At 40.8% G+C, this 27878-nt stretch overlaps 1 protein-coding gene and 1 long non-coding RNA gene across 6 annotated transcripts; one reads left to right on the plus strand and one right to left on the minus strand.

Annotated features, from left to right (window-relative positions):
• Window positions 1-1313: 1313 nt before the first annotated feature.
• Window positions 1314-26719, plus strand: impdh2 (IMP (inosine 5'-monophosphate) dehydrogenase 2). Of its 4 annotated transcripts, none has more exons than XM_061780457.1 (15): window positions 1314-1471; window positions 1570-1697; window positions 5535-5583; window positions 6617-6718; window positions 7350-7424; window positions 10565-10771; window positions 11768-11855; window positions 12332-12531; window positions 13166-13256; window positions 13514-13609; window positions 16914-17057; window positions 21392-21536; window positions 25444-25587; window positions 26156-26239; window positions 26425-26719. In XM_061780457.1, exons 2-15 carry the CDS (start codon window positions 1597-1599, stop codon window positions 26444-26446), a joined length of 1548 nt encoding a protein of 515 aa, XP_061636441.1. In that variant the 5' UTR covers window positions 1314-1471; window positions 1570-1596; the 3' UTR covers window positions 26447-26719. The 4 variants fall into 4 exon arrangements, with proteins under 4 accessions (XP_061636441.1, XP_061636448.1, XP_061636467.1 ...); XM_061780464.1 differs by having other exon boundaries at window positions 1316-1471; window positions 1565-1697; XM_061780483.1 differs by having other exon boundaries at window positions 1323-1471; window positions 1624-1697.
• On the minus strand, window positions 7898-26216 carry LOC133481296 (uncharacterized). Of its 2 annotated transcripts, none has more exons than XR_009789512.1 (3): window positions 26070-26216; window positions 25526-25632; window positions 7898-12495 (listed from the first exon to the last, which is right to left on the minus strand). It is a non-coding gene; the product is annotated as an uncharacterized LOC133481296 (long non-coding RNA). The 2 variants fall into 2 exon arrangements; XR_009789511.1 differs by having other exon boundaries at window positions 7898-12498.
• Window positions 26720-27878: the final 1159 nt, after the last annotated feature.

Raw genomic sequence — 27878 nt, forward strand, 5'->3', positions numbered from 1 at the left:
TGTGCCTTGATTTCATGTCACTGGTGTTACTATTTGTAAAAACGTTTATTTAAAACTGCTGAATCCCTGCAAATATAATCTTGGGGCAAGAGATCATTGGAGGCGTGTCCATTTTGAAACGCACATGGTAAATCGGCACCTTGTCTTGATATGTTGACAATTTTAAGGATTAACTAGAAATTTCATGTGAGGATTTAAGATGTGTTACGGGGTTTATTGTAAGGGGAAAGGAAATGTCATTAAGATATTTGATCAAACTACATGATTAGCTGGTATATTTATGAATTAAAAAGTATGGTTTTGCCTGCAATGTCCACCATTTTGAATAATCCATTTTGTCTGTAGATTTGTCACTGGTGTTGCTTTTCTGGTTAGTAACACCAGTGACATTCATTAGCACCAGTAATCCCTTTCCCCTAAATAAACAAATATGTAATAAGTTACCAAAAAAGACTTATTTGCTGTTTCAATATTGTAACCAAATGACTTTCTTTTTTAAAATGATATCGAAAGCTTAAGTGCTGCTGAAAATCAGAGCCTCTAAACTACAGACAGCGCAGGGATGCTGACCCAGATTGCAGAGCAGCCTACCTTAAAAAAACAGACAAACTTATTTAAACTATATAGAAAATCATTTTAAAAACACGCACGAATACACAACAGAAATGTTCTATTCAGATGTGAGAGTACATCATCATTCCAGAGTTTACTCGAGTTGGCTCGATTCAAGCTTTGTGGATTACCATGACTTGGGTGACTAAAACTCTACAAAGACAAAACATGTAAAATATAATTTTTAGCAAGTACATTGGTATTTTTTTTAAGCAACTTTTTTAAAAATTAACTTTGAAATATATTTAACACGACATAAATATCAATAACTTACAACATAGACACAACCTATCAAAAAACAAAAAGGTACACTACAATAAACCCAAAAACATAAACTAAAATTAATAGACTGCCCAACCTGTAACCATTTCTTCACATTGTACTTTGATATTTTTGATTGATGTTTTGACAGTGCGGTAAAAATTACGTGGGAAATTATGCTATTGGGCTCACATCCCCATATGTACCCTGTACATGCACTTTTTTAATGATACATGATGATTAATTGCCAATTATTTTTCTGACCCACGACTGGTTTGAGAACCCCTGCTCTCAGTGACTGTTCCGGTCAAACTTGCCTCTGAGAATCTCTTTTTGTCATGAAAAATGTTCGTTATATGCTTTTTGTTACATTTCTTGTTTAGTATATTGATCGCAAAGCCTTGATTTCTTTCACGGGAATAACGCGTGGTGACTCTGGGTTTTGAATGGACGCAGTGGGGCGGATGTGACGTCACTGCGAACTGTCAGACAGGAAGCACATGGTGGAGTGAGTTGAGCTTGTTCTCCACGCTTCTTCATGTTTACTCCTGAAACTTGGTCCGCGTTCACTGCTAAGGGGGCAAGAAGAAACTAATAGGTGTTTGCCCGTGCCGTCTATCTAGAGTCATTGACATAGCCTCTCCGTTTTTATAATTGCAGTATATATATTTGTGTGTGTGTAAATTACAAGAGTAGAGGACCGTGAAGGTGCCATTGGATCTCATGGCAGAATACCTTATGATCCGACAGACCGGCGATAACCTCCCAGAGGACGGAATGACGGGACAACAGTTGGTAAACGGAGGAGATGGACTCGCATACAAGTAGGTTCTTAAGCCTTGTCGGTCGCGCTTCTGCTACATCGTCATTTGTAAATTAACTAATTTAGTGAAAACAGATAGAGGAAAGCACTTTCTGCCCAAGTGCGCTTGACAAGGTCCATAGAGGCATGAGTTGGTGTGTGCCTTGATTGAGCCCTCACCTGAACAACTGCAAACGTTTGGGATGAACCGCAATGAAACCTGAGGCAGCTAAATGCTCCTTGTGAGACACGCTTAGTCAAAATGCCCCAAGAAGTTGCATTGATGACTATTACAGCATAACAATCCCAAAGTAACAGGGGCAGCCTACACTATCTATCTAAGAGATTATTCTCATAGCATGCTTAGTGAGTGCTATGGTCCTCTGGCAATCATGACATTTATCCTGTATTGAAAACTAATTTCCCATAAGAACTAATCCATCTCTTCCAGGATCGTGTATGTCAAATTAGCAGGGATAGGCTCCAGCTCACCCGTGAACCGAGTGAATGAGTGGTATAGAAAATGGATCGATTGTTTAGCATCCTTATGTCCCTTGAGAGGCGCTATTTATATCTATACTATTATTAAGTGTACTTTTTTACTTGTGCAGCAAGCCAAAATCTGAATTACGAGAAAACTTCTCAAGTAAAAGGGGGGGAAAAAAACGGACCGTAAACGTCTTCAATGCACTTTCAGCCATTTATCTGTCGGAACAAACAGTCTAACACAAATACCCAATGACAACCGCCCCACAAACCATACACAAGCAAGTATACTTTGTCACTTCTTAAAAAAACATTGTCTGAATCAGTTTCAACTGTCTTCAAATTCCAGTACTCTTCAGTAATGCATGCGCTCAAAAGAAAGCGTCTATCCAGGTTGCCTTCTTGGACCAACCTTCACGATGATAGTGAGACACCACATCGAATGATCCAAACACAAGGTGGCTCTGAACGCTTGGCCGCCGAGATATCACCAACGGCCCATCAGTGCAAAGCTATTTTCCCTATTTAAGTTGAGATCAACAATCCAATCAGTGCAAATCTTATTTACATGTTGAATATTAATGAGAAGTATGGCCATCTCAACTGCCAGGTGAAAAAGACTCAACTAGAATAGCTTGAAAAGGGGCATCCAGGGCATTTTCAACCCAAATTTTCTTCCAAACCTGATAAAAGGAAATCAAAGATTATAAATACAAGTAAATTTTGATGGCATGGTACCTTTTAAAGGTTAGCACACGAATAGTACAGTTTATCTCTACAGTCTCTCATTAAATTTTATTATATTTGTACATTAATATGTTCGATAAAGTGTTGTTTTTCTTTCTTAAAATACATACAAATACAAATTTAGGTGGCTTTTTGTGTGTTGGAATAATTTCAAATCATTTTAACGGGGACAGTTGTGTTGATACATGAGTAAATTGAGTTACGGGCTTGGCTAGGAACGAAGTGAAATCGTAAATCAACGTCTCACTGTACTTTTACACCTGGATAACAGTTAAGTCAAGTGCAGGTTTTATGGTCATCACATTTTTCATCTTTGCAATCATTAGTACCCTTGTGTGATGGCATCACAAAATCAACATTGCAGAAAAGCTAAAGAATAACAAAAACACCGTCGAGGAGGTCATCTTGGAGATGCGTTGTAATCTTACGTGATTTGCTGAAGTCTTGCAGAAGGCTTTTTTGTCCCCCTCAAAGTCTCAGTTGTACAGCTGCCCAGGCGTTCCACTTTGGAGCTCCCACAGTATTTGTACACAGTGGTCCTAGATACAACGGCTGCAATAAGTATTTGACACATCACCATTTTTCTCACTAAATATATTTCCAAAGGTGCTATTGACCTGAAAATTTCACCAGATGTTGGAAACAGCCCATGTAATCCACACATTCAATGAAAGTAGCAACAAATAAGCTTAGAAATGAAGTTGTGTGTAAAAATGTGAAATGACACACGAAGAAAGAGAGGTGCAAAAAGGCATGAAAAGCCAAGACAGCACCTAAAATCTATCAATAATCAAACAGCAATCCAGCCCCTTGTAAGTGCAAATTAATATCAGATGGTTCAGTCCTAATTGATGGCCTACAAAAAGGTCTCATTGCCTCGGTGTGAGTCTAGACATATCTCATGATGGGTAAGAGCAAAGAGCTGTCTCAAGACCATGGCAAAGTAATTGTTGCAAAACATAACGATGCCATTGTTTCCAGGCGCATATCTGAGCTTAAGACCCCATTGCTGAAAAAAAAAGCATGTCAAAGCTCGTTTAAGGTTTGCTGAACAACATTTGGACAAGACAATTAAATACTGTGAGAATATAGTCTGGTCGGATGAGAGCAAAATTTAACTGTTTGGATGCCATAATGCACACCACGTTTGGAGGAGAAATGGTACTGCACATCACCCTAAAAACACCATACTAACAGTGAAGTTCGGAGGTGGGAACATGATGGTGTGGTGCTGCTTTTCAGCAAATGGTACTGCTAAACTTCACATTATTGAAGGAAGAGGATGAATGGGAAAAAGTACCGAGACATTCTTGACAAAAATCTGCTACCATCTACGAGGATGATGAAAATGAAACGAGGGTGGACATTTCAGCAGGATAATGATCCAAAACATACTGCCAAGGAAACTCTCAATTGGTTTCAAAGAAAGAAAATAAAGCTGCTCGAATGGCCCAGCCAATCACCTGACTTGAATCCAATCAAAAATCTATGGAAAGAACTGAAACTCAAGGTCCATAAAAGAAGCCCATGGAACTTTCAAGATTTGAAGACTGCTTGTGTGGAGGAATGGGTCAAAATCACACCAGAGCAATGCATGTGACTAGTTTCTCCATACAGGAGGCGTCTTGAAGCTGTCATTGCAAGCAAAAGCTTTTGTACAAAGTATTAAATAAATACCAGTTGGTGTTCAATACGTTTTCCCTGTGTCATTTCACATTATTACAACTTCATTTCTGATCTTATTTGTTTTCCTTTTTTTTGTATGTATGGATTACTTGGGTTGTTTCCAACATCTGGTGAAATTTTCATGTCAATAGCACCTTGGTAAATATATTTGTGAAAAATGGTGACGTGTTAAATACCTATTTCAGCCGCCGTATATGGGTCTGGTTATATTTCATCGACAGCCTTCGTACTGATGCAGTAAAAATAGCAATGGTGGATGCTGACCTGATGTTTACATCTTTGACATTTTAAAGCTACTGAGTAATGCACAGTAACATTTTCATAGTCTAAATGCGTCACTTGTAAAGCTGTGATTGAGGGATTTCTTTCTATTTTTTTAATTCTGAAGTGGGAAGTAGTTTTGCTTGATGAATAGCTTAAAATGTTAAATCAGCCAACTGTTTTTTGCTGTTTGTTTTATGACTTAAGTTGGTCAGTATGAATAAAAATGAATCACACCTTTTAAAACACTAGCTCCAAGGCACATGCTTCAGCATGCTGTCTTGGGTATCATTTCTGTTTTTAGTCTTGTCGTCATCAGGCATCCATGCTACTTACTCATGGAGCGACATTCTTTGAAAGGAGACACAAGCGTTACGATCCTTTAAAACCTTCCCAGAAGTCCAGTCACAGTTTTGTGGCTGTTCTGAACTGAAAACTGTAGAGAATTAATTAGTTCCACGCTCAAGCCATCATAAATGCTGTTAGAATGTAAAAACTCTCTCGGCATTGTTTTGATGCATTTTACCATTATTAACTGTCATTCAAGTCCAAAAATATTTTAATCATGGTATAATATGACTTAATAAAAGTAAAATACTGTCTACTATAGGTGTTCCACTTTTGGCGCTCCACTATAGGTGACTCTTAAGAGCTAAACTCCCTGTGTTCCTTCTTTCAGTGACTTCCTCATTCTGCCAGGCTACATTGACTTCACTGCAGATCAAGTGGTGAGATGGGATGGATGGTTGTTGCATCTTTGTTTACCAACACAGCAAATCGGATTAATCCAAATGTGGTGGGATTAATCTGAGTATGAAATGATGTTTGAGAGGGAGTGGAGGATTACGAATATCCCCTCACTAGGTCTCATCGTGAGTGATTCATTACAAACTGTAGCAGAGCTTTGTATTTAGCCGGCCTTTGACAGTATGCGAGGTGATCAATCAATTCTCCAATCGCATGCCATACATTAAAGATGTCTCCTTGCCTCTAGGGGGCACACAACCTGAGACAACAAATTTATGAAATAAGTAATCACTTTGTGGAAATAAAAGTAACCGATTGAATCGATTCAACTCAACCTACAATGGAACCTCTGTCAGGCACAAACTCCTTCCTGTACGCTTCTATTTGTAAATTTCCCGTTGAAAATAATGGAAATGAAAATCTATTCCAGGGTTCAACTGTTGCCACCATAAAACTTTAGTTAACTGTACAATATAGCCCTATTTATCACATAGGCTACGTTCCAGACCCAACCACCATTGCTGAAAATCTGCTATATAGAAAGGCTATATAAAAAAATCATCACATTTTGCAGTTTTTATAGTTTTACTTCTCCCCCTTGAATGACATAACGAAGTTGCAATTCAACCCCATGCATCCTTTTTTTAACTTTGATTTTTAATGCTCGATGTGGAATGGCCATACAATTTGTAATTTGAGTTCTTTTTACAACTAAATTTGTTTTACTCTTAAGTGTAAAGTGTATAAAGAAGTCAAATTACAAATTGTATGACCTCAGAGGAAAAACACCCTGTGCTTTAAAGACTCGTTTAAAAAAAACGAGGGTTATCTCTCTAATTCCGTATGAACCTGTTCAAGTGATTTCCAGGGTTAGGGTTAGAAGAAGTGGTTAATGTATCCATTTTAATAACAAAAATCTAGCCTAACCATTCATAGAGTCACATACATGCTACAGTATTTCATTGTATGTACATGTAATATAAGTGCACATATCAAGTTTCCTTCTGTCACCAGGACCTGACCTCGGCGCTCACCAAACAAATCACAATGAAAACTCCCTTTGTCTCCTCCCCTATGGACACAGTCACTGAGGCCAGCATGGCAATCGCTATGGCAGTAAGCATGACACCAGACACTCTCACACTAATAAAAGTAAAAGTATACTCACTGCCTTACACATTAGGACTGCCCGCATCATCTCATGGGATCAAGACTAGAATTACCGGTATATCAAATTTTCTGCTTTTACAACACCTCATAGTTCTGTGGTCGGGGGTTTGATTGCTGGCTCCGGCTTCCATGTGTGGAGTTTGCATGTTCTCCCTGTGCTTGTTTGGATTTTTCTCCAGGCACTTAGGCTTCCTTCTACTTTATCAGAACCTGCATGTTAGGTTCATGAAGACTCTAAATTGTCCTTAGGTGTGAATGTGAGTGTGACTAGTTGTTTGTCTATATGTGCTCTGTGATTGGCAGTCCAGAGTGTATCCTGCCTCTTGCCCAAAGTCAGCTGAGATAGGATCCAGCACTCCCGTGGCCCTAATGAGGATAAGTGGTATAAAAGATGGATGGATGGATAACATTTTTCTGCATTGAGTGTAAAGGCAGACTGTTTGACACAGCTTTTGTGTTGCATAATGTGCAGTTTACCACAATGTTTTGGCCAGTGAGGGTGTGTTGTCGTATCCACGATCAACGTGTATCAGCTTGGAAATATTGTATAATCGTCAAAAGTTGTATGCTCTTCAAGTTAACAGGTGGTATCGGCTTCATCCACCACAACTGCACTCCAGAGTTCCAGGCCAATGAAGTCCGTAAAGTCAAGGTATGGAATTGTGACTGTTTTCCAAATAAAGTGCTACCTTCCTTTACGAGTGACCCGATTTGCAATTTGTTTCGAGATACAAGCCGTTGCTCAGATGTTTTTTTTAATTTTTTTTAATTAATTTGTTTTCTTTGATTGGCCAGCAAAAATGTTAGATAAGCATGCTAGATGCTGGCAGCAATCCCAACTCACTTCACAACAGTTTGGCAACTCGTGATCAATTCTGCAAAGAAGAGGCCTCAAGCTGTTTATTGCCACTGCCAGTTGAAGTTTACTGTCAAACTAAACATAAAATGAAGAATTTCACATGGTGTATATAAAACAACCGCATAACTTTGCATTAGGAAGGTCTGCTAGCTTCTTGCTAACACAATACAAAATACCGTAGAATAGCATTGATGTTTCGGACCCTTTAAGCAACAGATGTTTAAACGCAAAAAGTGCAGCAACACATGTAGAAAGACATGACAATATTCACTTGCATATATTCTTTATTTTATGCAAAAATATGACTGTTACTCCAGTTTACTGATATAGTTGTGAAACTCTGTCTGTATGTATGTGTAATACTGTCCCCTGGAGGAACAACCTTCACACACCAGAATAGGCACAATGTGGGGATGGAACGGATTAGGTGGAGGAAGGTGTCAGGTGTGTTGTGTGACAGAAGAGTGCTAGGATGAAGGGCAATGACAGTGGTGAGGCCACCCATGATGTACAGATTAGAGACAATGGCACTGAAGAGACAACAGGAATATTATATTTTTACATAGTTTCCCCACTTTAACATCATCAAACAAATGTAAATATCAGACAAATATAACCCAAGTTAGTTTAAATTGCTGTTTTTAAATGATTTAATTCATTAAGGAAAAAAAACTATTCAGTTACCTGACCCTGAGTGAAAAAGTCATCGCCCCCTAAACATAATTACTAGTTTGGCCATCCTCAGCAGCAACAACTGAAATCAAGCTTTTTCTATAACTGTGAATAAGTCTTTCACATCTCTGGAGATATTTCGTCCCACGCTTGAATTCAGCAAAAATTGAGGGTTTTTGAGCATGAACAGCCTCTTTAAGGTCATGCCACTGCTTTTCAATCGGATTCAAGTCTGGACTTTGACTAGTTCACTCCAAAACCATTTATTTTTTTCAAGCCATTCAGAAGTTGACTTTCTGGTGTGTTTTGGATCATTAGCCTTCTGCAGAAACCAAGTGCGCTTCACCTTGAGGTCACAAACTTGTTGGCTGAACATTCTCCTTCAGAATTCATGGTTCCAACAATCACAGAAAGTTGTCCAGGTCCTGAAGGAGCAAAGCAGCTCAAGACCATCACACTACCACCATCATGTTTGACTATTGGTATGATGTTCTTTTTCTGAAATACTGTGTGTCACGTTACGCCAGATGTAACGAGACACACACCTTCCAAAAAGCTCAGCTTTCATCTCGGCAGTCCCTATAATATTCTTTCAAAAGTCTCTGGAATCATTTATATGTTTGTATTTTTTGCAAAAGTAGGACGAGCCTTTGTTCTTTTTGGTCAGCATTGGTTTTCGCCTTGGAACTCTGCCATGGATGCCATTTTTGCCCAGTCTCTCCCTTATTGTTTAGTAATGAATACTGACCTGAACTGAGTCAAGGGAGGCCTGCAGTTCTTTAGATGTTGTCCTAAGTTCCTTTGTGGCCTCCTGAATGAGTCATTGCTGTTCTCTTGGGCTAATCTTTGTAGGCTGGCCACTAGTGATGGTGAGATGAAGCTTCATGAAGCATTGTAACACTTCAGCTATTGGTTCCAGTAATGGTTAATTTCTTGATGCTGCATTGCACACAAAACCACTTGCTGGCTATGTGCATAATCATAGGCAGCTGTATCTTTACCACATAGAATGTGCTGGGTTGCATTCTTGCGTCTTTTTGGCTCTCGTGAATGACTATGTATTACAAAACGATGTTTGACCAAGTAATTTCCCAACATAAAGTGTCAAATATTTTTGAATGTATTCTGTGTGCTTAAAACGTTCATCATCACTGGTATGGCAGGATTCTATAATGTTTTTCTGTCACTTTGGGAAAAGAGTGGGCAGAGGATTTTGAAAGTGCTTATTTAGAAATAACAGTTTATTATCATTTTTGTGTTAAGTGATTCATTAAAGAGCAAGATTTTTCAATTGGGGTACAGTAAATTCTCATCTCCCAGTGAGGTTTTATTTTACCTTGCTTTCTGTGAACACAATAAATATTTTCCCATGAATAAAATTACTCTTTCTCCACACAGGGTTAGGTAACTTTGGAAAAAATAAAAAAAATTCTTAATGAAATCACAATTTAAAAACGGCATTTTAAGTTCACTTGGGTTAAATTTGTCTATTTACATTTTTTTGATGATCTTAAAGTGGGGAAACGTATGTAAAAATATTAGAATTTGAGACGGGGCCAATACTTTTTCACGGCAATGTAATTTCTCTTTTCTTATATTTCAAAACAAAATACATTCCATAAAATCACAGTATGACCGTACAGTGTTTTACCTAAATCATTCTGATAGAAATAATTTTCCTTGTAATCCTTTTTTTCAATTCTGTTCAGTATTACAAAAGAACACATTCACTCTCATTTACGCAGTGTCCCTGGACACACCTCGCTCACTCACACACTGCCGTGTGCCTGCCTACAGTAGTTTAATTCTGGGCTGCTGCGTGTGTTGTTTGAAGCGTTATAATTTACCGTAACAAGGGTGCTTATCTTATGAGCATGTCCAAACAGGTCCCTCTGCTGGTCACTTTTAATATTACAGTTGATTCACTGTATATTACAGTAGAGCTGCGATGTGACTATTGCGCACACGTACATCGCGATGATGATGCTCAAACAAACTACTGTACAGCTCTAGTCAGTATAGGAATATGGAGCTGGACAAGCACTAGTAGATAATTTTGACATACCATACTTTTTGTTGTTAAAAAAGGGGGCAGGACTGGCTGAACTGAAACAGCCTTATGTTCATGTTGGATTGTTTCTTTTTTCTCCAACAATTTTACCAGTCAGTTTTTTGTTTCCCGTCATTGTTAGTTGGCGGTTGTCCAGTAGAAACATAGCTTATCATCCCTCTCGTATCCATGTTCTTCCTCCCCACTGCAGAGGTATGAGCAGGGCTTCATCACAGACCCGGTGGTGATGAGCCCTCATCACCTCGTACAGGACGTCTTTCAGGCCAAGGCCCGCCATGGCTTCTGTGGTATTCCCATCACGGACAACGGCAAAATGGGGAGCAAGTTGGTTGGCATCATCTCTTCCCGAGACATCGATTTCCTCAAGGCGGAGGAACACAACCTACCTCTCAGTGCGGTAACTGATAGTTCATTAATACTGAAGATGAGATTGGTTAATGGCGTTTGGGTCAAAGCTTACACATGATCAAAATAGTTGGTACTTTTCCATTAAAAAAAGAAAAAAAACCTAAAATTACTGAACTTTAGACTGGAATTTGCTAAAAATGCAAACTGACAAATGACAAGTCACACAACTTCTATGCTAATGTCCTTTGGATGGGTAAGACAAAACTGCAGGTTTTTGGCAAGTCAAATTAGCTCTAGGTTTACAGTTGAAGAAATGGAGGGGAAAAAAAAAATGTACCCACAATTACACATGGAGGAGGTTATGTTCTGGAACATTCTTGCTGCATGCAGCGCATGGTCTCTTGAAACTGTGGAGGGTACAATGAAATCTCAAGACTGTCCAGGCATTCTGCAGTGAAATAAGCTGCCCAGTGTCAAAAAGCTTGGTCCCATCGCAGGTCATGGGTCCTCCAACAGGATAAATACCCAAAACACACCTAAAAACACCCAATAATGGCTAATACTAAAACATTGGACTATTCTGAAGTGGCATTTGATGAGCCCTGATCTAAATCCAATTGAACATCATCGGAGTGAGCCAGAATACCCATCTGGCGATGTCATAGCATTAGTTACATCATGATTTTTATTTTTTTTAAATCTCTGGCCCTTGTCTTGAAACCGTTACAGAAAAGGTCACAATACTTTGGAAGTGTATATTTTAGATCAAACTGAAAGCGTCTTGGATTAGTTTTTTTTCTTTCACTCTTGTGATTACATGGGGTTAAAAGGAGTGACAGCGCCTTTTAAGGGACAAGACATTAATTTTTAGTTGAAAGCTTTTCTCCCAATATTCACACAGCAATCTTAACTGTATTAACAATATCATTTTTCAAGTTAGAGATGGGTGTGATGAAGCCATGAAAAAATTACAATTATCTCTGGATTTGGCCTGCAGTATGAAGATGTTTATTTGTGTAATTCATGGTGTGTGTGACCTTGACAGGTGATGACAAAGCGAGAGGATCTCGTAATTGCTCCTGCTGGTGTCACGCTGAAAGAAGCCAATGAAATCCTCCAAAAGAGTAAGAAAGGTGAGGACCATTTGGTGTCTCCTGGTGTGATTTTGTGTTTTTGGTGGTTGTTGGTGACCCTTTTAAGGTTAGTTTAGAAAGTTTCACAGGCAGACAAATCCCCGTTGACATGGACCTACAGAAACAACTGGAAAAGATGTAGTATGCAATATGCATGCAAGGCCACTTTTTGTCCCCACATGTCCTATATTCGAATACCCTTCGTAAATGTGTGTGTTGAGATTTTGTCATAGTGGTATGTCAATATTGCTACTCCAATGAACACAGGAGCTGTTTAAAGTACACAAGCATTTTAAGCACAAAACAGTTCTGTGCTCAACCATTGTTTGTCTTGAATGAACCCATGTCCTCTTTTTTTTGTTAGCGTTTTATGTCTCCAAAGCACCATGTAAAAAAAATGGTTGAAACCACACTTATGTCTATTTTGTGTTTTCACTTAAAAACCAGCAGCAATTTAACCCGTGTTCCTCTTCCAGGCAAACTCCCCATTGTTAATGAAGATGGCTGCCTGGTGTCCATCATTGCCCGAACTGACCTGAAGAAGAATAGAGACTTCCCTCTGGCCTCCAAAGATTGCCGCAAACAGTTGCTATGCGGTGCTGCCATCGGCACGCACAATGATGACAAATACCGTCTTGACCTGCTGGTGCATAGTGGGGTGGATGTTATTGTAGTGGTGAGGACGAAGACTTTTTAAGCACACTATCGGTTAACAACAAAAGCCACTTTGCCACTGCACAGCACTTAAGCAGCTTGACACACGGCTCTAGTTGCTATTGACTCTTTTCCATTGGTAAAAACTGGTACTTTTTCTCGTCCGTAGCCACCCCTGGTTCCAAGTATGCAAAGATGAGACTAGACTGGGCTGAAGATCGGGTTTTTATCAAGTGTTGTTTGCACTGTTGAATATTTTGCAGGAAAGGAAGACCTGTAATTGCAGATTTGCTGCAGTGGTTTATTTTTTTTTCCTGCCATTAGGCTCTTCATTGATAAAATACATCTCGATAATGCAACCAACATGCCCCATACCGAGAAGTACAGTAAATACATGACAAATACATTATCCTCCATTGTTGTTGTTGGTTGCCGTGTCTGGGACCAACTGATGCATTGAATGAGGTGTGATTTTCGCAGTGTTTTCAACAGTGTTTTGGTAAGTTGAAAATTGCCCCAAACCAAGGCATAGAGTTAAATTGGTGTGTAGTGGAAAAGTAGCAACCACAGGCATTGGAGAACTTGTCTCTGATTTATTATTCTTTTAAAAAATAAGGGGTGTCAATAATGAATTATGTCCCATTATCTATTTACAGGATTCTTCTCAGGGTAATTCAATATTCCAGATCGACATGATCAAATATATCAAAGAGAAGTACCCTAACCTTCAGGTCATTGGTGGAAATGGTAAGTACATGCATTTATAATATAATAATTGGGTGATATTTTTTTTCAGGCTAATACCATAGTGGGCTTTTAGTATAAATACTGTATTCCTGGCTCTGTAAGAAAGAGGAACATCAAAAAGACGTTTAGTTCTTATCGTGATGAACGAAATCCAAATTAACAATTTTAATGCCTCAGAAAGAGGTTTTCTGTAAATATTATTTTGGAAATACTTCCTAGTATTTCGCCAACATTTTCTGTTTCGTCTTGTCGTTCAGTGGTGACTACTGCTCAAGCTAAAAACTTGATCGAAGCAGGAGTAGATGGACTGAGAGTCGGAATGGGTAGTGGGTCCATTTGCATCACACAGGAAGGTGAGTGACTGGACTGCAAAATCAGCAAACCACCACCCACACTGCTCCCACCCACAACGTTGTTCTCAAGGACCACAGATGAGGGAAATTGTGTAGTTGAGTTTAAAAGGATGCTCGTCTGCAATTTTGTTAGTCTTGTTTGCTATAATGTCACTTGACTGAACCTCATGTCAGAGACAGATAAGACATTGAAAAATCTAAAACAAAATCTGAGATGGGCATAATAGTAGATACATTTTTGACTGTTTAGAATTCTGTTGACTGGAATTTATTGTTGATTTATCATGCATTGAAACAGTTAAGGCAAAATAGTGTACTGCTTGGCAGCATGTAGCACAGGTGCTGGTTATTCAGGCTAGTTTAAACAGCATGGAAGCTATGGGAAGGGCGGGGGAGGGTCGCCGACGACAGAGGCTGTTTCGTACTTCTTGAACGCTGGCATCTAGATCCATTCCACACATCCACCATCCACACACACATGTAATTTCTGAATATTACTTCGCGGCGGACTAATATGCGAGCGCATTGGCCTGAGGTTCCGCGTGTGCGGTGTACACTCGGGACCTGCTTTGGATAAGTCACAGGAGTTGACGAGACCAGAATAAACACTTCCGCCGCTTCTGCTGTTAAGAAGTAACGGTACTTTTACTCCGTTACAATGATCTAAATGTCACTCTCTACTTTTATTTATTGCTTATCAACTATTTCGTGCGCGAGACTACAAGTTCAACTTCCCCATTGGGCGCTGTTTGCACCAATCCAATTTCAGCGGTAGTGACGTTTAAGTCTAGTTCACCAATCAAAGAAAGTCACATGACCTCACACGTCATCTTCTATTGGGCTTCCCGGGCATAAGTATTAACACTAGATAAACCAGCCCGGCTGATCGTCATGCCTGCGTGGCAACCATTTTGGGAAGGTCTTCTTTACCATGAAGGCAACAGCGTGCTACTCGTGTTTACATTTAGACAAATAACAACAACAGCTTTCATGTATTGTAGTATTTGTCTGGCACTGTCTGCCCAAACGTGGATATTTCAGCCCACTTATAACTTAAGAAAACAGTGCAATAAATTGCAGATGTTTTGTTGTAGTTTTGAATTTCCACATTCACGTTTAAAAAATTTTTTTTTTATTGATGTTCATGCTGTGGTTAAAAAAATCAGAAGTTACTATTCACTCAGTACTTGAGTAATTATTTCACTGTGTCTTGACTTGAGTCACATTATTGTCACGTAACAGTACTCTTACTTGAGTGCAATATTTGGCTACTCTACCCACCTCTGGAGCGGACATCCTCTATTGCTACTCTTACGTTTTAGCAAAATTTTTGTGAAACAGACAATGATTTTAGTCAATTATTTTCCAGAGTGAGAGTGCTTAGAGGAGGATGCTATTCATGTGGCACAGTTTGCAGCAAGCATCAGGTGCAGGTGGAGATGGGCCTGGCTCAAGTTGAATAAAAAATATTTTAATCTTAAATTTGTGCATCATGTACTTGAGCGGTGTAAATAAGTGTTTTTCTGCGTGAAGAAAATGTATTTTCCCTTACTGTACTCTTCAGAGGCTTCCAGATTGCTTAATTTATGTTAAAATAAAAAACATTCTCTGCGGGGGCCCGGGGGATCCCCACAGACTCCCCCAACCCCCCTACAATGTTTTTTTATTTTTTATTTTTGATGTGCTATGGTTGTATTACAGGTGGGAAGCTGACAGTGTGTGAGTGAAGTGTGAATTTTAACTGCCCACTCTTGTTTGTGTTAAAGGCAAATATCGCGCTGACGTTGCCACACATCTAATTATCTCAATGCACAGGGGCGCAAAAGCTGTGTGAACGTACACTTTGTACACTGCAATGTCCCGCTTCAGTGAATTCTTTTTGACAGGCACAAGCGAATAATTCCCGGCTGTATCGTTATGACTAATGCAGCAAATTACCGGGAAGACTACCTTTACAAATATAGTCATTTAACTATTAGACAGCTGCACAATTTTTGTACAGTGGTACATCGCAGTGCCATCTTCATGTATTTTCATCCATAAATCCTCATCTGTTTTACTCTTTACTCGCCTTTTTCCTTGTATGGTATGTGTGATGTTGACGTGTCCAGCTCCTCCCAGTATACCTCCAGCAATAAAGCTTCACAACCCCAACCACAGTTACAGGTTTCTCCACTAAGTCACCCCTCCTGACCCAGCCCAACTTTTAGCCTGTTGTTGGCTATGATTGGCTATTCCAGCCTGTTGTATTGATTGTCTAAATGTTTTGTATCAGTAGAAGTACTGTTAGATAGAAGGTGTGGGGTTTTAATTTTTGCTTATGGATTGTTCGTGATGGCGGCACGGTGGATGACTGGTTAGCACATCTGCCTCACATTTATGAGGAACCGGGTTCAAATCCGGCCTCGCCTGTGTGGGGTTTGCATGTTCTCCCCTGGCCTGTGTGGGTTTTCTCCGGGTACTCCGGTTTCTTCCTACATTCCCCCCAAAAAATGTGTGGTAGGTTAATTGCCGACTCTAAATTACCCGTAGATGTGAATTTGAGTGCGAATGGTTGTTTGTTTATATGTGCGCTGCGATTGGCTGGCGACCAGTTCAGGTTGTACCCTGCCTCTCACCCAAAGTCAGCTTGGATAGGCTCGAGCATGCCCGCGACCCTAGTGAGGGTAAGCAGTACAGAAAATGGATGGATGTTCGTGTGACATCACCAATCTTATCCCTCACACTGAGCGGCTTTCTGTTCCTTTTCCTTCTTTCCTTTACTGAACACGTGGTCTCGTCTTCATGAAGACATCACTGGGACACAATCTTACTGTATGTCTTCCGTCTTCTTTCAATACTATTGCTCAAATGGTAGTTGAGCCAAACTGTGCTGCAGCTGCTGCTTTTGTGTTGTGTAGTCAACAAGTATGTGCTTTGTTGTTTGGCCCAGTACAGTGGACACTCTTATTTGTCGTCATTGGTACCATACTGTGGTGGCATGTGGTGGTTTGATTGATTTAACCTTAAAGCAACAATATGTGAAGAGACTATAACTTAGTCGCAACAGTTGTTTTTGAGTCTGTATGTGTCTAAGAGCTTTACCTTCCTCTGTTCATTCACTGTGTGACTTTACAATGCCCTTTTGTTTACAAATAATTTTTGACACCAGTTACCATAACACAATACCAAATTAAAGCATTCAAGTCTCTGTAGGTGTAAAGTGAATAAAATATCATTTTGCATGTCAAAGGTTGTAAAAAGAAGTCAGACTTTGTTCCCTTCTCTGTGATTAAATGCTCCTTCCCGCTTATCCTCCTAACAGTACTGGCGTGCGGCAGACCTCAAGCCACAGCAGTCTATCAGGTATCAGAGTACGCCAGACACTTCGGTGTGCCCGTAATCGCTGACGGCGGCATCCAGACCGTCGGACACATCGCCAAAGCCCTGGCACTCGGCGCATCCACAGGTACAGCCTTGTTAGCTTTGGGATTCGAATCTGGGCTGAGGCCTTCCTGTGCGGAGTTTGCATGTTCTCCCCGTGCCTGCGTGGGTTTTCTCCCGGAACTCCGGTTTCCTCCCACATCCCAAAAACATGCACGGTAGGTTAATTGAAGACTCTAAATTGCCCATAGGTGTGAATGTGAGTGCAAATGGTTGTTTGTTTTTGTGTGCCCCGCGATTGGCTAGCAACCAGTTCAGGGTGTACCCCGCCTCCTGCCCGAAGATAGCTGGGATAGGCTCCAGCACTCCCGCGACCATTGTCAGGATAAGCAGCTCAGAAAATGGATGGATGGATGTATCTGATACAATGCAGCCCTATGGGGGGCACAAGTCAGTGCAAACTGTAGGCCGGTCCCAAGCCCGGATAAATGCAGAGGGTTGCGTCAGGAAGGGCATCCGGCTTAAAACCTTGCCAAACAAATATGAGCGTTCATCCAAAGAATTCCATACCGGATCGGTCGTGGCCCGGGTTAACAACGTCCGCCACCGGCGCTGTTGGAAATTCAGCTACTGTGGGTCGAAGTCGAAGTCAAAGAAGAAGAAGAAGAAGAGGTGGAAAGCGGGTTCTTCGGCAGAAAGAGAAGAGGAAAACACAGAGCCTAGAACTGAATGTGGGGACTTTGAATGTTGGGACTATGACAGGAAAATCTCAGGAGTTGGTTGACATGATGATTAGGAGAAAGGTTGATATATTGTGTGTCCAGGAGACCAGGTGGAAAGGCAGTAAGGCTAGAAGTTTAGGGGGAGGGTTTAAATTATTTTACCATGGTGTAGATGGGAAGAGAAATGGAGTCGGGGTTATTTTAAAAGAAGAGTTGGCTAAGAATGTCTTGGAGGTGAAAAGAGTATCAGATCGAGTGATGAGGCTGAAATTTGAAATTGAGGGTGTTATGTGTAATGTGATTAGTGGCTATGCCCCACAGGTAGGATGTGACCTAGAGGTGAAAGAGAAATTCTGGAAGGAGCTAGATGATGTAGTTCTGAGCATCCCAGACAGAGAGAGAGTCGTAATTGGTGCAGATTGTAATGGACATGTTGGTGAAGGTAATAAGGGTGATGAAGAAGTGATTGGTAAGTACGGTATCCAGGAAAGGAACTTGGAGGGACGGATGGTGGTAGACTTTGCAACAAGGATGCAAATGGCTGTAGTGAACACTTTTTTCCAGAAGAGGCACGAACATAGGGTGACCTACAAGAGCGGAGGTAGAAGCACACAGGTGGATTACATCTTGTGCAGACGATGTAATCTGAAGGAGGTTACCAACTGTAAGGTAGTGGTAGGGGAGAGTGTGGCTAGACAGCATAGGATGGTGGTGTGTAAAATGACTCTGGTGGTGGGGAGGAAAATTAGGAAGACAAAGGCAGAGAAGAGAACCATGTGGTGGAAGCTGAGACAGGACGAGTGTTGTGCAGCTTTTCGGGAAGAGGTGATACAGGCTCTCGGTGGACGGGAAGAGCTTCCAGAAGACTGGACCACTGCAGCCAAGGTGATCAGAGAAGCAGACAGGAGAGTACTTGGTGTATCTTCTGGCAGGAAAGGAGAGAAGGAGACTTGGTGGTGGAACCTCACAGTACAGGAAATCATACAAGGAAAACGGTTAGCTAAGAAGAAGTGGGACACTGAGAGGACCGAGGAGAGGCGAAAGGAATACATTGAGATGCGACACAGGGCAAAGGTAGAGGTGGCAAAGGCAAAACAAGAGGCATATGATGACATGTATGGCAGGTTGGACACCAAAGAAGGAGAAAAGGATCTATACAGGCTGGCTAGACAGAGGGATAGAGATGGGAAGGATGTGCAGCAGGTTAGGGTGATTAAGGATAGAGATGGAAATATGTTGACTGGTGCCAGCAGTGTGCTAGGTAGATGGAAAGAATACTTCAAGGAGTTGATGAATGAGGAAAATGAGAGAGAAGGGAGAGTAGAAGAGGCAAGTGTGGTGGACCAGGAAGTGGCAATGATTAGTAAGGGGGAAGTTAGAAAGGCATTAAAGAGAATGAAAAATGGAAAGGCAGTTGGTCCTGATGACATTCCTGTGGAGGTATGGAAGCATCTAGGAGAGGTGGCTGTGGAGTTTTTGACCAGCTTGTTCAATAGAATTCTAGTGCGTGAGAAGATGCCTGAGGAATGGAGGAAAAGTGTACTGGTGCCCATTTTTAAGAACAAAGGTGATGTGCAGAGCTGTGGCAACTATAGAGGAATAAAGTTGATGAGCCACACAATGAAGTTATGGGAAAGAGTAGTGGAGGCTAGACTCAGGACAGAAGTGAGTATTTGCGAGCAACAGTATGGTTTCATGCCTAGAAAGAGTACCACAGATGCATTATTTGCCTTGAGGATGTTGATGGAAAAGTACAGAGAAGGTCAGAAGGAGCTACATTGTGTCTTTGTAGATCTAGAGAAAGCCTATGACAGAGTACCCAGAGAGGAACTGTGGTACTGCATGCGGAAATCTGGAGTGGCAGAGAAGTATGTTAGAATAATACAGGACATGTACGAGGGCAGCAGAACAGCGGTGAGGTGTGCTGTCGGTGTGACAGAAGAATTTAAGGTGGACGTGGGACTGCATCAGGGATCAGCCCTGAGCCCCTTCCTTTTTGCAGTGGTGATGGATAGGCTGACAGATGAGGTTAGACTGGAATCCCCGTGGACCATGATGTTTGCAGATGACATTGTGATCTGCAGTGAAAGCAGGGAGCAGCTGGAGGAACAGTTAGAAAGAGGGAGGCATGCACTGGTAAGAAGAGGAATGAAGATTAGCCGAAGTAAAACAGAATATATGTGCATGAATGAGAGGGGTGGTGGGGGAAGAATGAGGCTACAGGGAGAAGAGATGGCAAGGGTAGAGGACTTTAAATACTTGGGGTCAACCGTCCAGAGCAATGGTGAGTGTGGTCAGGAAGTGAAGAAACGGGTCCAAGCAGGTTGGAACGGGTGGAGGAAGGTGTCAGGTGTGTTATGTGACAGAAGAGTCTCTGCTAGGATGAAGGGCAAAGTTTATAAAACAGTGGTGAGGCCAGCCATGATGTATGGATTAGAGACAGTGGCACTGAAGAGAAAACAGGAAGCAGAGCTGGAGGTGGCGGAAATGAAGATGTTGAGGTTCGCTCTCGGAGTGACCAGGTTGGATAAAATTAGAAATGAGCTCATCAGAGGGACAGCCAAGGTTCGATGTTTTGGAGACAAAGTTAGAGAGAGCAGACTTCAATGGTTTGGACACGTCCAGAGGAGAGAGAGTGAGTATATTGGTAGAAGGATGATGAGGATGGAGCTGCCAGGCAAGAGAGCTAGAGGAAGACCAAAGAGAAGGTTGATGGATGTCGTGAGGGAAGACATGATGGCAGTTGGTGTTCGAGAGGAGGATACAGGGGATAGGCTCTCATGGGAAAGGATGACGCGCTGTGGCGACCCCTAACGGGGCAAGCCGAAAGGAAAAGAAGAAGAAGAGGATGTATCTGATACGAGTGCAGTCTGGACGCAAAGGTTGCGCGCATCCTACCTATACGTCATCAAACATCACAATTGTTCCATAAAACAGACGCAACAAAAACAATGGCGGATGGAGTCGTGAAAAACGATGCTTTATAACTTTAAGAAAATGTTGGCTCCGGTTGTACAAAGTCCTTGAAATTGTCACACATGCGTCAACTACAAGCAAGGCCATATTTACTTCCGTAAAGACAAAGTGTTTGTGCCCGTGCCCCATGTGACGATGTTTTGGACTGATTCTGTCCACATTAAAAGTTTTATTTTTGTAATGTGAACGACTACATAAAAAGATCGGATTTAACAAAAAATCTTCATGCCCTGCAGTGTGAATGCAGCTTTAGTGTGTCACAGAATATCCGCAGGTTGCAGCAAAAAGACTGGAGATGTCACAGAAAGGCAAAGAAGTCGACATCTTTGGAAATGTATTGTTCGATTAATAGCTTAAACACCTGAGAATGTTCATTAGCTCCTTGTTAGAGAACAGCAAGTTGTGCAAAATGTACTGGAACACTTAACAGTTGCACACGTGCATTCAAAAGTTTGCAGAAGTTAATGTAAAGGTCTCATGAAAAAGTTATAGTGCACATTAGGTCCATTCTGAAATTTTACCCGAAAGCCGAATTTGTGAGTAGTGCATGTGATGTACTGTATGTACTGTCTGTGTTTTGTTGATTGCATTTTTTATGGACTGTTTACTGTATTGTTCATCCTAAACTGAACGGAAATTATCTATACTATAGGGTACGCATTAGTTTACAAACTATTTTTCTTTCACTATTAAGTCCTCTAACTTTTGCATCCTTGTGTAGTGATGATGGGCTCTCTGCTCGCTGCCACCAGCGAAGCTCCTGGTGAATATTTCTTCTCAGATGGCATCAGACTAAAGAAGTACCGCGGCATGGGGTCTCTGGATGCCATGGACAAAAACCTGGGGTCCCAGACGAGATACTTCAGGTTAGGGCTCCATGATATTTTGTTTGAGCGTCATTATCGCGATGTTGGCGTTCCGGAATGCAGTGAATCAACTGTAATATTAAAAGTGACCAGCAGAGGGACCTGTTTGGACATGCTAATAGAAAGAATGTAAGCCTGCTGCATTTCCTAGCTCTTTAGAATGAAACTAGGCAGGGCGGGAAACTGTGTGAATCCTTGGTGCGTTCAGGGACACTGTATAAATGGGAGTGAATGTGTGCTTTTGTAATACAGTAAATAATTGTAAAAATTGATTACTAGGAAAACTATTATTTGTATCAGAATGCTTGAGTTAAAACCAGAGGTGGGTAGTAACGCGCTACATTTACTCAAGTAACATTTTCCATAAACTGTACTTGTCAGAGTACTTTAAATGCACCATACTTTTTACTTTTACTTGAGTATTTATGTGAAGAAGGATCGATACTTTTACTCCGTTACAATGATCGACATGCCGTTTGCTACATTTATTTATTCATTCTTGCGCGTCTATTTTTAGACTCCATCTTCGACTTCCATATAGGGTGCCCGTTGCGCCCATCAAATGGGATCAGTGTCATTTGACTCCAATTCACCGATCAGACGACACAAGACAGTCACATGACCGCGCACATAGCCTTCGCGAGCCAATCAAAATGACTAATTATGGGGGAAAAAACAGCCGCGCGACTGTTTAATTTACAGATTCCAAAAAACAACAGCTTTATCGTGCAGCTCTTAAATTGTGACTTCTCGAACTTGGATATTTCAGCCCACTTCAAACTTGAGAAAACACACACGATAAGTTGCAGATGTTTCTATTGTTGTTTTGGCAGTGGATATGGCAAAATTAGCACTATTCCTATGATGTCGCACACACAATCAATAAGTCTGGTCACCAAACAGCTTCTTCATGAAGTAATTTGGGCGAATAAAGCAAATGTTTAAAATCATTTAAGTTCACTTTTTTACCTCTAATGTATACACAGCACCCCATATTGACAGGAAAGAAAACATAATTGTTGAAATTTTTGCTGATTTATTAAAAAAGAAAAAATGAAATATTACACAGCCATAAGTATTCAGATCCTTTGCTGTGACACTCATATATTTAACTCAGGTGCTTGTCCATTTCTTCTGATCATACTTAAGATGGTTCTACACCCTCATTGGAGTCCAGCTGTGTTTGATTATACTGATTGGACTTGATTAGGAAAGCCACACACCTGTCTATATAAGACCTTACAGCTCACAGTACATGTCAGTGCAAATGAGAATCATGAGGTCAAAGGAACTGCCTGAAGAGCTCAGAGACAGAATTGTGGCAAGGCACAGATCTGGCCAAGGTTACAAAAAAAATTCTGCTGCACTTAAGTTTCCTAAGAGCACAGTGGCCTCCATAATCCTGAAATGGAAGACGTTTGGGACGATCAGAACCCTTCCTAGAGCTGGCCGTCCGGCCAAACTGAGCAATTGGGGGAGAAGAGCCTTGGTGAGAGAGGTAAAGAAGAACCCAACGATCACTGTGGCTGAGCTCCAGAAATGCAGTCAGGAGATGGGAAAAAGTTTGAGAAAGTCAATCATCACTGCAGCCCTCCACCAGTCGGGGCTTTATGGCAGAGTGGCCCGACGGAAGCCTCTCCTCAGTGCAAGACACATGAAAGCCCGCATGGAGTTTGCTAAAAGAACATCTGAAGGACTCCAAGAAATAAAATTCTCTGGTCTGATAAGACCAAGATAGAAACTGTTGGCCTTAATTCTAAGCGGTATGTGTGGAGAAAACCAGGCACTGCTCATCACCTGCCCAATACAGTCCCAATAGTGAAGCATGGTGGCGGCAGCATCATGCTGTGGGGGTGTTTTTCAGCTGCAGGGCCAGGACGATTGGTTGCAATCGAAGGAAAGATGAATGCGGCCAAGTACAGGGATATCCTGGACGAAAACCTTCTCCAGAGTGCTGAGGACCTCAGACTAGGCCGAAGGTTCACCTTCCAACAAGACAATGACCCTAAGCACACAGCTAAAATACCGAAGGAGTGGCTTCAGAACAACTCCGTGACTGTTATTGAATGGCCCAGCCAGAGCCCTGACTTAAACCCAATTGAGCATCTCTGGAAAGACCTGAAAATGGCTGGCCACCAACGTTCACCAGCCAACCTGACAGAACTGGAAAGGATCTGCATGGGGGAATGGAAGATGATCCCCAAATCCAGGTGTGAGAAACTTGTTGCATCATTCCCAAAAAGACTCATGGCTGTATTAGCTCAAATGGGTGCTTCTACTAAATACTCAGCAAAGGGTCTGAATACTTATGGCTGTGTGATATTTCAGTTTTTCTTGTTTAATAAATCTGCAAATATTTCAACAATTCTGTTTTTTTCCTGTCAATATGGGGTGCTGTGTGTACATTAATGAGGAAAAAAATTAACTTAAATTATTTTAGGAAATGGCTGCAATATATAAAAAAAAAGAGTGAAACAGTTAAGGGGGTCTGAATACTTTCCGTACCCACTGTATGTATTGATGGTTTTTGGGCAGTTAAAAATTTAAATGGTGGCAGGTGTGTGTCGACACACACATTTTTTTATTTTATTTGATGTACATATTCTGATTTAAATAAAATAAAAATAAATCTGAAGTTACTCACAAGTTACTAGAGTAATTCTTTCATTGAATACTTTCTTACTCAAGTAAATATTTGGATGACTACTTTTACTGGTGTCATATTATTCTAAAGTAACAGCACTCTTACTTGAGTACAATATTTAGCTACTCTACCTACTTCTGGTTAAAACACTGTACGATCACACTGTGATAATATGAAATTTATTTTGTTTTGTAAATTTGTTTTGTCAATTTTGTTAATATAGTCAGCCACAGCTGCAAGGAATGCAAAGTTACCAATGTCCTTTTACCATTGTTCTTGTCATACTGTGTTGCTTGTTTTTGTTTGCACATGAAGGACAAAAGTCCTGTTTTGTTTGAATCCCCCATAACAAAAAAAAGAACACTTGAAGCAACACATTTTTCCTCATGTTCTTCAGATTGTAGGGTGAAAGCTGCAGCTGGCTACTAGTTCGGACTGAATGGGTAGCAACAATGGGGAAATGAAATGCCAGTATTTTGAGGGTAATAGCCTATCAGCAACATATTGGGGGGGATAAAAAGGAACTATGAACTACTTCATCTTTGCACCGGTGAACATTGTTCAAAATGTTGAATTATGAACTGAACTAGTTCATTTTTGGAACGATTAATTGAACTTTGAACTAGTTTAGTGCCAAGAATTTGCTTTCCCAATACTGATCCTATATTATTTCACATCGCAATATATATCGCAGGTTTAAAAATATCTCCCCCCCCCCATATCATGCAGCCCTACTTCAGGTATGAAAACGTACTCATCAACCTTTTAATTGGAGTCTTTAAGTGCAGTACAACGACCACATCAAGCCGACTGCTCCGTGAGAGTAGTCAGCCTGTGCACTCTTCCTTATTAGTAAGATCAGAAATATTGAGGTGTCGAACCACAATCTTAAAACAATGAGCTTTTAGGTGAAATTATCGTACTTATCAAACTATTCAAGATGTGATAGTGTGTCAGCAAATCACTGAGGATAGGTTCCACAGAAAAGAAACACAAATAGGGGAATTCATAAATAACGAACTCTGAATAAGTGGGGGATTTCACTATTGTATTCTATTCACTGTATATCATCGCTGTTTGGTGGAATCCTCACATCTGCGAAACCACAAATTTTCAGGAAGTCAGTCAACCTCCCTCTTGCTTGAGTTGCCAGCCACCACATTAATCATGCTGCAATTCTTCCTTATATTGCTGTCATGTTTAATCGCTAATTTAATTTGCTATTAAATGTGTGTGTGTATGTGTGTGTCTGCGCGTCTACAGTGAAAGTGACAAGATCAAAGTTGCTCAAGGCGTCTCAGGAGCTGTGCAGGACAAAGGCTCTATCCACAAGTTTGTTCCTTACCTGCTGGCTGGCATTCAACACGCCTGTCAGGACATCGGCACCAAAAGTCTCACTCAGCTCAGGTACACACAAACGGCACCACAGGGAGGGGGTGCATACAGTGCGTGCTGTGAGATCAAAGTGCACTTGGATTATTGTCACAGCTCAACTTTGTTGGAAACATCCATTTCTGCTTATTACAGCACTTCAACCACCCACCCACTCACAGCTTTCTTCCTTGTACAGAATGTTTGTGCATTCCCAACAAATGATGTTTCAAGGTTACGTTACAAGCGGCACACAAACTAGTTTGTGCAGTGGTGTGAGAATGCGTCGTCACGGTGCACAAGGAAACAGTCTTACTGTTTTCACTCCAATTCTGAAGTCTTTACACTTGCTGTCTGTCTGTCTGTCTGTCTGTCAAAGAGTTGATTTCAAAATACTAGTTCACGAGCTAATTACATTTCTGGTCTGCTGCTACGATACGAATCATAGACCTCTCTGGTTATCTGGTACAAGTGTGTCAACCTGCAAATGCACTTCCTATAATGTTTTTTTTCATTACCTGTATAGTGTGGAAAGCAAATTAACCTCTTAAAGGTTTCGGACATCTTCACCGTGGGCTGACAAAATGTCTCTGTCTCGCATCAGAGCCATGATGTACAGTGGAGACCTGAGATTTGAAAAAAGAACCGCATCGGCTCAAATGGAGGGCGGCGTCCACGGTCTGCACAGGTACGCACATGCTCGGGACCACACCTCAAGCGATTTCGCAAGAGGTCCCGCCAATAGGACACAGTACAAGTTCAATGGTTGCTCACACTTCCTCCTTAAATAAATAAATAAACACTGAATCCATCTTTCTTGGCAGGAAATGCTCTGGTCAGTCCTGTGATTTGTATCTTTCCTTTTCATGACAGTTATGAGAAGCGTCTGTTTTGAAGAACCTTCCATGCAATGGTGCCAGAACTTTCCAGGTCGTCTTGTCATATTATCCTATTAATGTCATCGTACATATACACACATGACCTCAGAGCATTTCTATTCATCAAGTCTTCCAGTTATTTAGCGTTTTCTATGCATCTCTGAATAATGTGTGAAGGTCAACTCAGCCTTATCGGTCACTGCACATGTGACTGTCCTCTAATGCCTTCCATGTTGTTGTTAAGTATCCACTATAAAGTTGTTCATTTTCAAAGAATAAAATTTTCCCCCCATAAACGGTCCTTGTTTACTTTTGTACAATAGAGATTTTTTAAGAAGATAATAAAATGTGCAATTTTAGCCTAAAATGGCCATATAAGTGATTTAAATATATATATATATATATTTGTTGAATAGGAATCTTACTGGAATAATGGCAAAAGACTTTAAAATGTTATTAATATATATTTGGTATTCCCACATTTATATACATTATGACCTGTTTTCATTACATGTATAGCCATTGGCATTTGTGTGTGCATGTGCGTAGACTATTATTTAGAATGCTGAAAAACAGCGATATTATACCAAGTTAAAATTTAACAAACAGATGTAGAAAATAATGGGTAATTGTTTGTCTTCGAGAAGGTAGTTTGAGGTCAAAATGTTAGTCCAAGCAGCTAGTTTTGTAATTCTAAATGAAAGTTGCATAAATGATGAAATCAGAACATTATACCTTTTAATAATAAATGTATTGTTTGCATTTTGTTTCCTATATTTTCCTAAATATTCATTGGAAGACTTTACTAGATGCAGTGTGATTGTTTACAAAGCATATCAGTCTTCAGTAGAGGGGAAAAAAAACCCAAAACGGCCTACTCCCAAGTAATTGTGAACAGTATAGAAATGACGTCAGAGCAGTCTGACACTTATAGTAAAGACGCGAATGGCAATACCAGGACATCATTTGCACGTCATTGCAAAGACTGCAATGCTGTAACTAATCACAGCATATTGTAGAAGTACACAGATGCCTTGCAAATATGCTTTCCAGTGGCTGTGAACAGAATAAGCATCAGATGAAGCTGAGGTGGATCTCACTTCCAGCCAATACCGTGCCATCAGTTCTAGATCAGTGCTTTGTTTTTTTTCCAATATTCTGGGAGCGCCCAGTGTTCGGGATAAGAAAAGTAATAGCTCACCTCTCCAAAACAAGCTGCATTGTTGTTGTTATTTTTTTAATAATTACATTTCAATTTGCAGTGTTAAAACTGCAAGCAAGAGTTGAATGTCGCCTCACTTCACCTTCGAGTCTGACCAACACTGCGTCCCTCACTAACGTGAATGTGCACAAGACATGCACTGTACACAACGTGCTCTGTAAACGAGCTGTTAGCTGTGGCTGCTACGTTGCTAGCTTGATTTATTGGTGTGAGTGTTCCTCTAACAC

This window comes from Phyllopteryx taeniolatus, chromosome 1 (genome assembly GCF_024500385.1).
Source record: "Phyllopteryx taeniolatus isolate TA_2022b chromosome 1, UOR_Ptae_1.2, whole genome shotgun sequence".
Lineage (NCBI taxonomy): Eukaryota > Metazoa > Chordata > Actinopteri > Syngnathiformes > Syngnathidae > Phyllopteryx > Phyllopteryx taeniolatus.

Coding starts and splice junctions, on each gene's coding strand:
- impdh2 (XM_061780457.1), top strand. CDS start 1,597: ATGGCAGAATACCTTATGATCCGACAGACCGGCGATAACCTCCCAGAG. Junction 5,584..6,616: donor ACTTCACTGCAGATCAAGTG/GTGAGATGGGAT, acceptor TTCTGTCACCAG/GACCTGACCTCGGCGCTCAC. Junction 26,240..26,424: donor GGCGTCCACGGTCTGCACAG/GTACGCACATGC, acceptor TTTTCATGACAG/TTATGAGAAGCGTCTGTTTT.